Source organism: Typha angustifolia, chromosome 7 (assembly GCF_048772165.1).
Source record: "Typha angustifolia cultivar Huaian chromosome 7, ASM4877216v1, whole genome shotgun sequence".
In the NCBI taxonomy this organism is placed as follows: Eukaryota; Viridiplantae; Streptophyta; class Magnoliopsida; order Poales; family Typhaceae; genus Typha; species Typha angustifolia.
The window spans coordinates 873,372-886,235 of NC_133245.1; the positions used below are offsets into that span (position 1 = coordinate 873,372).

Below are 12,864 nucleotides of genomic sequence, written 5' to 3' on the forward strand. Positions count from 1 at the left end.
AAGATATACATCAGCTTGCCAAGCAAAAACACAAAACTACAAGTTGGGACAAAACATAAAAGGCAATTAAGAAAATAGCAAACACTAGTCATCCAGAATCCCCTCAGCACCTTCTCAAGCCAGATTTGCCATATTACATTACTACTGCCATCCAGCTTTTCCACCAGCACCAGATTTAGGCATTAAAATCTTCTAGAGGAAACAATCATCCACTGATCAATTTTCTGCACATCGGAACACCTGAGGAAGACACGGTTAACTACTCCTCTTTGTTACAAAATACATTATTAGCACCATAGACCATCCCGTTTTAACATATGATACCTGGTTAATATCTTGTTAGTGTACACCAATCAAAGGAAAGCTCTCACTTTAATAGGAAATCTGATCTTTCACAACTTAGATTCATAGTACTCTAGACAATTGTCCTTCGTAATTTAAAAAACAGTATAGTTACGATACTCTTCTATAAGATAATTATATATTTATATGAAGAAATTATTCTAAGATACTACTATGAGCTTAAGTTGCACGTCTACGAGAATATTAACTTGAATAGGATAACAGAAATTACTCTGGAAGCATGAAGAGATATTAAACAATAAAAGAATGAAACCATGTCTGTAGCATGAAAAGAAACAGCAGGTCTCTTACCTCTTTACTCTACGCGTTTCCCTTCTATGAAAATGCAAGGGATGTGAGAGATCTTCCACCAGTCACAGTTTTTTAGTTCACCAGTCTTGTTCTGGCATCGTTGTTGCAGCGATGGATTACATCTGTAGATAGACAATACCTTGAGTGAACATGGAAGACCGTTCTGCGGCAGAGAAGTGATCAAAGGGCAGTTGTCTATGCATAGTTCCATCAGGGAGGGAAGAGATTTCAAATCCTCAGGGAGGTATGGGAGTTTACAATTCCGAATGCTCAAGTATCGGAGCTTAGTGAAGCGCCAGAATTGGCCCAGGTCAGTAAAGAAATTCAAACAGCCATCAATTTCTAGAGTATCAAGTGATGTCAGCTTGTCGAATAGATGAAATGTGAGAAACAAGGTATTCTCTACATAAAGACTCTTGAGATCACTTAAATACCTTAACCAGTCTAATGATTTTAGATGGCACTCTTCATCAGAACCAACAAGTGAGCAGCCAGATATCTTTAAGTCCGAAATTGAGAAGAGAAATGGAACCTCATTAGGCCAAGCATCATGGACAACAAAATACTCATCGATTTCAAGTGTCTTAAGTGATGTGGGGAACCCATAGATCATCAACCTTGGACAGTCATGCAAGGTAAATTTTCGAAGTGCTTTGAGTGCCTTAAACCCTCTGTCTAGATCAGATTTAAGATTTTCACATTTCCTGATTGTCAAGTGCTCAAGAGACCTTAGAAGATGTTGTTGTTGAAGAAAGCCGATACTAAGGGAATTCAACTTTGTGCAGCAACTAATATATAAAGTTGAAAGAGATGATGGTGATCCCTGTGATGAGCCACTACTACTGCTGCTGCCTTCTGCTACCGTCTGAATACTGAAGTCCTCCCATATTTCTGGAAGTTCTTCCAGCCCAACATTTTCAATTCTCAATTTGGTTAATGTCAGAGGGATATCTGGCAGGATAGTAAGCATGGGACAATTGCTTATCTCTAGTATGGATAAGTGGGGAAAGGGCAGGCTCTTCTGCACTGCAGATTGCTTCTGTTTAAGCATGTGCCGTCGTGAAATCTCTATCCCTGTACTTATGGAGCTTAACATCAGGCAGGAACTAATGCGCAAGATAGAAAGGGACGATGAGTATGACAATGATGAACTCGTAAAACTACTGCTGCTGCTACCACCTTCTGCTATCCTCTGATAACTATCATTGAATCCTTCCCCTATTTTTGGAAGTGCCTTCAGCCCAACATTTTCAATAGTCAATGTTGTTAGATTAGGAGGGAGATGAGGCAGTGTACTGAGGTTGGGACAATTTCTGATCTCCAGTTCACAGATGTAAGAAAACAACATATTCTTCTCTCCTTCAGACTTCTTTCGCCTTTTTGGCAGTGAATCTTCTGCATTGCTGCTGCTGCTGCCAAGTGATTCACAATCAGTTATCGTCAACTTCAAAGCAAATCGGATGATCTGCTGCTCCGAGTACAAGCTTCCTCCCAGCGATCTTAAGTTTGGACAGTGTGCAATATACATCGAAGAAAGGGTTGATGATGAGCTGCTTCCCCGCAAAGAGACCTCGGACTCGCTGTCAACAAAGAATTCTGGAAGAGCAATGAGCCCGACATTTTCTATAGTAACTTTTTCTACAGGAGGGAGGAGAGGAAATCTCTCTAATTTGGGACAATTTCGAACTTCAAGCTCACAAAGACATGGTAAGAACTTACCATCATCTACTCCAGCCCACTCTTCCCAATTTGGCATATCTTCAAAGACGAGCTTCTTCAACCTTGGAAACCGTCCTCTAACTGAATGACGACCATGCAGCTGACTGGTAATATTTATCACTGCATGCATCCCTTTGATCTCGAGAACCTCAAGCCTAGGCAGCAGGTCCAGAGGGGGTAGGATCTTCCAGTGTTTACAATCACTTAAATATACAGATCTTACATTAGAAAGACTGTTCTCTTCCAGCATCCATAATGGAGAGGTGACATCGCCATATCCATTGATCCTTAGATTTTTAAGATTGTCATGTGGTTGGAAGCACTCAAGAACATTTTTATCCAGACGGCTTTGCTCTCCAGAACCCCATGATAACTGCAATGAAGTCAGGTGCTTTGATTCCTTTAAAATTTCCTTCCTGGCCTCATCATCCTTGACAAGATGAAGGTCCATAATATGCAGGTTTCCTCGAAGTTCTGTCATACTCTGCAAGGCGTCTATACCAGAACTCCCCCCTGCAGAGTACTCCTCTAGTTCTTGCATGTTTGTAAGCCTTCCGATTTGAGGTATACGGGAAATCGTGCCGACATCCGCATACAGATGTCTCAAACTAATAAATTTGCTCAGATCGGTTGGCCAGCGAAAAGTAAAAGTACACCGAACATTTAAGGTCTGTAGAAGATAAAGCCTGCATAATGATTCAAGTTCCACAATTGTGCTGCCGGATAGATCCAGGTATCGCAGATGTACTAGATCACCAATATTACTTGAAAAAATTTCTATGAGTGCTTCAGACACATCCAGTACTCTTATGCTTCTCAAGTGATGCAATATGACATTAAGAAAATCATAAGAATATTCACCAAAAACTAAGAGAGTGCGCAAATTTGTAACAGGTTCCATACACTGCATAAGCTTGGTCAGATCACTACTACACATAACAGTTAGATGGCGAACTCCTAATGGGATACTTTCTGAGTCGTCTGTAAATATGAAGGACTCACCCAAAGAAACTGCTTGAGCCAATTCTCTTATCAAATTATGCATTATATACCTCTTATTATCCGAAGCAGGTTGGAAAAAGGATCTATCAATTAGATCTTCAAAGTATTGGCTCCCAATATCCTCCAGTCTCCTTCCGCCATTGGAATGGATAAGACCTTGGGCCATCCACATTTGGATTAACTTGTCTTTATTAAAACAATAACCCCGAGGAAATATAGAGCAATAAGCAAAACACGTTTTGAGATGAGCATCTAGATGATTAAAACTCATCCAAAGGGCCGGCAAAATACTATTATCTGCTGGTTTTAACATCCACAACTCACTTTCCAAGATTGTTCTCCAGTGATCTTCTTCCATCCTATGATTTAGTGCACGTCCTAGTGCTTTGGCGGCTAAGGGTAAGCCATTCATCCTCTCAGCTATCTTAAATCCTGCTTGTTCCAAAGGTGACATACCTTCAGACGTTTCAGATATTCTGCTAACATCTTCTTCAGACTTGGACTTTACATCACCAAATGCATAATGCTTGAATAATGGCCAATAATCCTCCATATCCAAAGGCTCTAATTTCACCGGCTCCATGGTACCAACCCGTGCTGCGATGCTGCTAAGTTGAGTTGTCACGACCACCATGCTCCTCCTTTCCGCTGTTCGAAAGGGTTTGCAGAGCTCCTCCCAAAATTCTTCAGTCACTTTGCAGAGATCATCAAGTACAAGCAAGAACCTCTGTTCTTTCAACGCATTCTGAAGGAGATCTTGAGCGCGGTTTAAACTGTAATGATACCGAAATCCAAGTGAATCTGCAGGCTTAATCATCTCCATCGTAAGCCTGATCACATCACAAGTACCAGACGCACAGACCCACAGCCTCACCGGGAACTCCTGCTTGACAAGTTCATGATTAAAGATGTGTCGGGCAAGGGTCGTTTTACCAACTCCTGCCATGCCTACTATGGGAAGAACACCAAAACGATGGTATTTTTCAAAGAACATCATTTCAAATATAAGGTTTATCTCCTTTTCCCGCCCAAACAATGCCGATTCAGATTCCAAAGAGCTAGTCTCTCGGCTAAATGCAATTCCTTGGCTAGATTCCGGATTCAGATCTCTAGTGAATGAGCTAACACCGTCTTTAAAGCTCTTCAACCTGTCTATCAATCGATGGATATCAATATGTGAAGAAGGTACACGCACCGTGTTCTCGTTTTTGCCCTCCATTTGCTTCTCCAGGCGTTTATACTCGTGAAGGTCCAGGATGTCCTCTGCCTCGTGAACCGCATCTCTTAGACTCCTCATTTCATTGCAGAAGGAAAGATAGTCAGAAAAGCCTTCAATTCTTTCACTGGCAGCACCAAGAGCTCGTTCGATATCCAGGAGAAGTGCCTCCAGCTTCCTCGCCTGCTCCACTTCGTCGTCCTCCTCCTGATTCCACTTTTTCTCCAAGCCCTTCTCGATAAACTTGGTGATCACAGCCGAAGCAGAGACAACTACAAGCCATACCATCGCAGATTTCATCATCCCAATTAGGGTAGTAGCAGGATCCATGAGGAAATTCTTTGTGCGTTCGCAAACCAACACGCAGAGCTAGTACAATCAAACTTTGGGAAGCTTTTTTTAAGTGGACTTTTAGTAGGTCAAGTTGAGTTATGCGTACTAGTCAAATTTTATTAGTTTAATAAATAAATGTGGTATTTTAAAATGGTCTTTTCTATCATTAATATATATGAATGGAAGTGGACTCCGAATTCTATTAGCTAGTCTTAACATTTAATCCTATTAATTAAATATAAAAAAATTAATATTTAGTTATTAAACTAGTTTAGAAATTCTTGAACCGGTCCAAAAAGTTTCTAAACTCTGCTTTCGTAATTGGTATGATTAGCTATCTTTGTTATTTTTTATGGTGAATTTCAGGTTTTTAGTTTCATATCAAAAAAAATTGATAAAAGTAAATCTGCCTTAATAGATATTATTCTCTCTAAATGTATTAAATTACTTAGTAAATTAACAAAATAGAGTTAATTGGGTTTAAGTTGAGGTGCAGTCAAACTAATCCAAACTAGGTTGATATTTAGACGAGTCAAACTGAGCTTAAAGTCCAGCCCATTCAAGTCGGACTTTTACCAGACATTCCAACTCCCAACTACCGAATTAATGCCCAACTTGCACCAAAAAGTACGTTCCTCAGAGAAAATGGTCTATGGATATTACTACTTGGTGTATCCTGATCCTGAATAAGCTAAAGAGCTTTGTTGAGCTCTATCTTTCTAAGCAATTACTATTGCTTAGATAATTTAGTAATTTATATTCGATTTTTCTTCTAAATAGGAAAAGAAAAGGAAAAAGAAAAAAGGAGATCGGGTTGAGATGATCAATGTTGAATAAAAGGAATTAAAGATGAGATGAACTTGACACTACATTGGCTGTTCCATGCATCAATCAGTGTTTTGAACAAAGTGCGTTGAATTTAAAGTGAGTTTGAACTTCCAACACGCTGGGATAGATAATAGAAAATAGGAGGTTTTGCAGCAATAGAAAAATGCTTTTGAGAGAGCACTTATTTCTTATATTTAAGCGAAATTAAAGATTTCTGAAACCATTTATTATACTTAAATCTTTACTAAGTGAATTAAAATTTTATAAATTACTGAACCATATAAATCTCATTTATATTTCTCTTTTCTTTAGTTGCATAGAATTAATGTTTTTACTTATGATTATCTTGAGTAGTTAGTTAGTAGTTCTTTACGTCTAGCATTTTAATTATAAATATCTTCTTATTCTTCTTCTTTTTTTCCTTGCTAGCTATTAAAAGTTAAGAATATGGAGTTTGGCCTTAGATTTAGATCTCAATGACTCTTGACTACCGTGGGGAGCACTGGAGCAGCTACCTCCCAATGACTTAATATGTCAAGCTCAAGCCCAACTCGTTTAAAACGCTTCTCTTTCTCTTCAAGATGTTCTCAAACAAAGACAAAGGATGATAGGGACTCCGTCAGTCTGACGGCAGGGTCGATGCCCACCACCCGCCCCCTAGAGGGGTGACATCAAGGGTAGCTTGGGCATCATCATCCTTGCGCTTGTCTTTTAAATTTTGTTCTTATTTATAAGCCCGAATATTAGATATAAATTAGATAAATAATTAATTCTCTCTAGATACAGAGACATTTAGATCCTATCAAATTTTTACCTGTCTAGTCTAGGCTTTAAATTATATATTTTATCGAATAATTGCTCCGAACAAAACGCTGTCGATATCTGCTGTCAAGCTATTTTTTTTAAGCTAACCATATTGTCGAACTATCAACCGAATTGAACTAAGCCACCAAATAATTTGATACTATTTAGGATTGTAGTCAAACTTATGACCATCTTGGTCACGAAGAAAGTACTTACCAACTCTACTAGAGTTGGTTGGTCATCTTTGCGTTTGTCCAGGAATGCAATGAACAAATAGTATCATTTCCCTCTCTTCGAATATGCTACATAAGTAGCTGCAGCAATACGTAGGGAAGCTCACATTTTGGTTAGATTGGCTTTTTAACACACCCACTTGTAAAACCGGAACTGAACCACCCTTTAGAGTGGGACTACTACTTTGGTATTATCTCCTAATGAATTAGTCTTAAGGATTTCTTTTTTTAAAAGAAAACCCAAAAATCATGAATTACTATATAGTAAGAGCTGGAATATTAGAATAATTTAGATTCGGTTCGAAAAAAAGCTAATTTTAAGTCGAGTATATCTTTATATCAAAGATCTAATAATATATATATATATATAATATTTTAAAAAAAATTGAGTTGGGTCGGGATGAGCCGGCTTAGACTCGAGCTCGGGTATAGGTTCAACTCAGTCGAGCCTGGCTCGGACCGAACCTGAGCGCCTCCTTTACACCCCTACTATCTCCACTAGTGCTGCCCACGTGCCCATTTTCATGTCAAGGAACGTGATTCACGGGCTAATGACACGTTAAAGTTCATCCATACGTTGCCTATTCTTACCAAACTTATCTCCAGCAGTCTATTTTTAATCTATGTATTATGAACTAGTTCCCTTGTTTAACCTATATCAGTCCACGGGATTATTAACTTTTTGTTTAATTAAAATACCATTGGTTTAACCGTGTTTATTGTCATTAGATAATGATTAATTAAAACGCAATTTACCGAATAGAAACGTAAGAGGGGTTATAATATGTTATACACGCCCAAATACGAATATGATATACATCTAATTTCAACTTTGTTGCGTTGCGTTGCGTTGCGTTGCGTTTAAATATGCCTCCCAAATATTCTTTTAATAGGTCTTTGATCTAGTAAATATTGGCAACTTGATATGTTCACCCTGGTTGCTTTATATCCACTCCTTTTTGTAGTCCTAACTTCAAAGTGAAGACGTGAAGTTGGTGTTAGTTGAGGTTTACATAAACCTCAATCTAAAGATATAGGAGGATTTTATTTTTTTTTAATTTAAATGAAAAAAGAACAGCGCACGAAGTAGGAAACTTCAAGCTTGCTTCGGATTAGTTGCAATCACGATTAAGCCGCGATAATTTGATAATTGTTTGATTTGTCGTCCTCCCCCACGTCGTCGTCTCCATTATGTATCTTAATTTCCTCTTCTAAGTCCTCTACTAAGGTTTTTAGAACCTGCCAAGAATTCTAATCTTCTCAATCTCTATAGTACCACTACGAGAATTCTACTCTTTTGTTCGAGCAATCCGAAGACTCTTGCGGAATCCCATCTATATTGGTCCAAAAGAGTCGGCTTTCAGATTGGCTTTGGTGCAGAAACTCTAAATTTTAGAACTCCACTTGGGTATTATTTTATTTGACTCCCTGAATCTTTTTCTTTTTTTTGTCTGTTTTCTCTTCTTGCAGCTGCTGATGTAGTTCTTCTTGGGTTTCTTTTTTTTGCAATTGCGATTTGGGTTTTCTCTATCTTGTTAGATTGGTAGATTTTTGAATTGAGAGGAAAAGACGAGGTTTTTTTTTCTTCTCTTTTTGGTAAGACATGGGTCAGTGCTGTGGTAAAGAGAAGGCATCGGTTCATGGTGGAGCTAATGGGCATCCCTACCAGATGCCAGTAAGACCCCAACAACAACAACAACAACAACAACAACAACAACCCAAACCCTCCCCTCCTCCTCCTCCCTTCGACCACCAAGCTCAGCCGCCGCCGCCACCGCGGCCCGAGATCCACCACACTCCCCCTCCCCCCGCGAAGACTTCCCTTCCAACCTCCTCCCCTGTCCCAGTCCCCCCAAAACCTGTTCATGCCCCAGATACCATCCTTGGGAAGCCTTTTGAGGATGTTAGATCCTTCTACACCCTCGGCAAAGAGCTTGGCCGAGGCCAATTCGGCGTTACCTACCTCTGCATTGAGATCTCTACTGGCCAGCAGTATGCTTGTAAGTCCATCTCCAAGCGTAAGCTTGTCAATAAGAATGACCGTGAGGATGTCAAGCGGGAGATCAATATCATGCAGCACTTGTCTGGGCAAGCGAACATCGTGGAATTCAAAGGGGTCTACGAGGACAAGAACTCCGTGAATCTTATTATGGAGCTTTGCGCCGGAGGTGAGCTGTTTGATCGGATCATCGCAAAGGGGCAGTACTCTGAGCGCGCTGCTGCTTCTATGTGCCGTGCGATTGTCAATGTGGTGAACATTTGCCATTTCATGGGGGTGATGCATCGGGATCTCAAGCCAGAGAACTTCTTGCTGGCGACTAAGGCTGAAAATGCAATGCTGAAAGCTACTGATTTTGGCCTCTCGGTTTTCATTGAGGAAGGTAATAATTTGTTTCCTTGGTCAACGAGACCACAAGATTTCATGCTGCACATAGTTATTGCTTCAAGTTGGTCACAGTTGTGTTATCTAGCTGCCCCACTTATTATGCATTGCTCTGCTGCATAGCTTTTGGTAAATAATTGTCTACTGAGTTAATAAAGACTGGAAAAGCATTTGTCTCCATCGATTAACAAGTAGATAATTCTCGGTCTTTTTTTACATACGGTTAAGATGGTTAAGATAGACAATTATGTTAAAGTTCTAGATTTCTTGAAAAGGAATCACTTCTTCTTAGTCTGCAGGATGTTAGATCAATCCAGGGCATTACACATATCTACTTATGGCTAAAGTAAATTACTACACGTGATTTGGTCGAACGATTTGAAAACAGCATATTACAAATGCAATGAGTTCCCATGCTTTATTATCATTTTCTGGATAACTTTTATAATTTTCCCTTTTGGTTAACAAGTTGAAGCTCTTTTGATTGATAAAACTTTGGTATTACACTCTGAAGAGCTGGTAAGCAGTGTGATTATGAATAAGGGACCAAAGAATTATGAATCTATGAAAACAAGATTGCTTGCAGAACCTTACACTTATTTTCCTATAGGGAAACATTTGTATTAATTGATGTGGTTGTGGCTTACACTTGATACTCTGTTCTGTGTCTTCTGTCATAACTATACAGTGGCAAACTGATAAAATAGTAGATGATTGCATCACCATTACACTCTAAATTACATTCTACAAGAAAACTATATTCAGTATAAGAAAAAAGTATCATGCATTGGTATTTATATTTTGATTGTCTAAATTCTTAGCTCATCAAGAATTGCTGTTTCTTTACTATCTGATTAAGGTTTTGTTGGACTATCAATTGGAAACACAAGAAAGTAAAATGTGATTCTCTTTGGAATTTATGAGTTAAAGAGATAATATGAGTATTGTTTCAGTTGAAGAGCTTATTCGGTGATGGTGGTGCCAGAGGAGGGAAAGTTGCTCATTGGCTATGATGCTAGGTCATGTCACCCTAAACTGTGTCAATTCAATATATATGTAGTCTAGTATGGTATGGTAGCTGTCAAATGCACATCCTGGCTCAAATAATGTACCTGAGGCCTCAGCTAGGCAATCTGATGGCCAATGAGTAGGGCTGCCCATTATTCAAATACATGCACTATAGTTCTAGTTCTTTTGAAACTATTGCCTCATGGTACTATTATCATCAGTTTTTATTTGGTATTTCAAGTTATTGCAAATTTTAGTCAAAATAATTTCACCTTGAAGGAACTTTGACATATTGGTTCCTTTTTGTATACCAACTCTATAATAATTAACTTAATATAATAATAATGCTACAAATATTTCTACAATGTCCTCCTTTTGTCATTCTAAGTTATCTTTCCTTTCTCTTCTAAAGCATAACTTTGACCATTGTACGTTGTATTCTACAACAGAATGTCTTAGTGCATTTATAATTTTCCTCATAGGTCAATCAGTTGCTTGAGAAGTTTTCACCATAAGACGGGTTACCTTTTTCTCTGCTGAGATGGTTATCAACAAAATAGTGTTTATATGAGCTCTGCTGGAAATATTGTGGATAGACCTTTTTGGCTTGTTAGAAATTAACATTATACAAATTGGTACAGATGGTATAGACCTTGAACTTTAGTAATGGTAAATTATTCATGATTGTGTACATTTATTTCCTATATCTGTAAGCAAAGTTTTGCTACATCTTCATCTTGTTATGTTGTTGAACTCTAATCAAATTATGCTTACTTGTCTGCTATAATCCTCCAGGAAAAGTTTATAGAGATATAGTTGGAAGCGCTTATTATGTCGCTCCTGAAGTTCTACGACGGAGTTATGGAAAAGAAATAGATATCTGGAGTGCTGGTGTTATTTTGTATATACTTCTCAGTGGTGTGCCACCATTCTGGGCTGGTATGGATATCTTGCATATCAATCATATATTGATTATATTCATATCCAAGAGACTTTATTTTATCTTCTAGCATTGGATACAGATCAATTGATTCATTGGACAATTTCTCATATTTTACTTTGTTTTCTTGAACGGGGGTGTGCTGCTTTACAGAAAACGAGAAAGGAATATTTGATGCCATCTTGCGAGGAGAAATTGACTTTGAAAGTTCACCATGGCCGACAATATCACATGGTGCTAAAGATCTAGTAAGGAAGATGCTGACACAGGATCCTAAGAAGAGAATTACTTCAGCCCAAGTTCTACGTGTGTATCTTAGACAAATGTCGCCTCTATTTTGGCAGATTAATTATGTACTATTATAGTTTGCATGTCAAACTGAAATGATTGACTTGTTTTGCTAATCAGAACATCCATGGCTTAAAGAAGGTGGTGAGGCATCTGATAGACCTATAGACAGCGCAGTTCTTACTAGGATGAAGCAATTCAGAGCAATGAACAAGCTCAAACAGATGGCTCTAAAGGTTGGCCACTAAATCTTCACTAAATTTCTGTCATCATGTTCTTATTATAATACTAAGATTCTAAACTGGTTCTAGGTCATTGCTGAAAATCTTAATGAAGAAGAAATGAAAGGTCTGAAACAGATGTTCACCAATATTGACACTGACAATAGTGGATCCATTACGTATGAAGAACTGAAAACGGGTTTGGCTCGACTTGGATCAAAGCTCTCCGAAGCTGAAATAAAGCAGTTGATGGAAGCTGTAAGAATTTTATCAATACAAATATATTGCTTCCATCTACCCATTTCCTTAGGCTTCTCTTTTTTGGAACTTCCAGGCTGATGTGGATGGGAATGGAACCATCGACTGCATCGAGTTCATCACAGCCACAATGCACCGACACAGACTAGAAAGAGATGAGCACTTGTATAAAGCTTTCCAGTACTTTGATGCAGATAACAGTGGGTGAGTAGTTGTTTACCTACAAAAGTTTTGTATTGGTTTTGATCAATCGATTTATCCATGGACTAGCTTAACTTTCTAACTTCTTTGACAGCTACATTACTAGAGATGAACTTGAGTCAGCCTTGATAGACCATGGAATGGGTGATGCTACCACCATCAAGGAGATAATATCAGAAGTTGATACGGACAATGTAAGCTACTTATGATCACATATTTAGTTAAGATTTGCATACATTGTCTCCTTACTGTTTGCTTCACTGGCTATAGGATGGAAGGATTAATTACGAGGAATTTTGTGCAATGATGAGAGGTGGTATCCAACAACCAGTTACGCTTGTGTAGCCTCCGAGAGAGAGTTACATCACCATCTACAGTTGGACAAACCTGAAGCATTCTTTCTCTGTCCTGTTGATCGTGCCTAGCATCAAATTTAGGAAGAGAACATCTATCCTAATGAGAGTTTGTTCACTAAAGAGAACGGCAAAAATAACGGCTCGTGCTTCGTATGTTATATTTGTATGCTGCTGCTAATATTGTGAGTTTTTCTTGCGCAAGAACAACCTCAGGGAAATGGATGTTCTCTGCTTCATTGCTTTTAAACTTTCCTTCTTTGTGTGAAGTTCTTTCTTTCGTCTTTAAAGGAGTTGCAACAAAGTTGTAAGATATTTCTTTGTCTGAATAAGCTGCTCTACGGGGACAAAGTTGTAAGATATTTGTTTGGATCAATAAGTTACTCCGTTCGGCATATAGACATAATTATTGAGATCTTCAAT

General features: G+C 38.5%; 2 protein-coding genes across 2 annotated transcripts; one reads left to right on the forward strand and one right to left on the reverse strand.

The window, feature by feature from the left end:
- Window positions 1-98: 98 nt before the first annotated feature.
- Window positions 99-4,969, reverse strand: LOC140761920 (putative disease resistance protein RGA3). Its single transcript, XM_073099455.1, has 2 exons — window positions 655-4,969; window positions 99-240 (listed from the first exon to the last, which is right to left on the reverse strand). Exon 1 carries the CDS (start codon window positions 4,919-4,921, stop codon window positions 659-661), a length of 4,263 nt encoding a protein of 1,420 aa, XP_072955556.1. The 5' UTR covers window positions 4,922-4,969; the 3' UTR covers window positions 99-240; window positions 655-658.
- Window positions 4,970-7,927: 2,958 nt separating this feature from the next.
- On the forward strand, window positions 7,928-12,838 carry LOC140762754 (calcium-dependent protein kinase 2-like). Its single transcript, XM_073100690.1, has 9 exons — window positions 7,928-8,197; window positions 8,329-9,170; window positions 10,976-11,119; window positions 11,274-11,426; window positions 11,529-11,644; window positions 11,720-11,887; window positions 11,964-12,091; window positions 12,183-12,282; window positions 12,359-12,838. Exons 2-9 carry the CDS (start codon window positions 8,393-8,395, stop codon window positions 12,431-12,433), a joined length of 1,662 nt encoding a protein of 553 aa, XP_072956791.1. The 5' UTR covers window positions 7,928-8,197; window positions 8,329-8,392; the 3' UTR covers window positions 12,434-12,838.
- Window positions 12,839-12,864: the final 26 nt, after the last annotated feature.

Excerpts from the sequence above, each read along its gene's own strand:
- LOC140762754 (XM_073100690.1), top strand. The coding sequence starts at position 8,393 with ATGGGTCAGTGCTGTGGTAAAGAGAAGGCATCGGTTCATGGTGGAGCT. Across the intron at positions 11,120-11,273 it reads TGTGCCACCATTCTGGGCTG|AAAACGAGAAAGGAATATTT; the intron begins GTATGGATATCT and ends GCTGCTTTACAG. Across the intron at positions 11,645-11,719 it reads TCAAACAGATGGCTCTAAAG|GTCATTGCTGAAAATCTTAA; the intron begins GTTGGCCACTAA and ends AACTGGTTCTAG.
- LOC140761920 (XM_073099455.1), bottom strand. The coding sequence starts at position 4,921 with ATGGATCCTGCTACTACCCTAATTGGGATGATGAAATCTGCGATGGTA.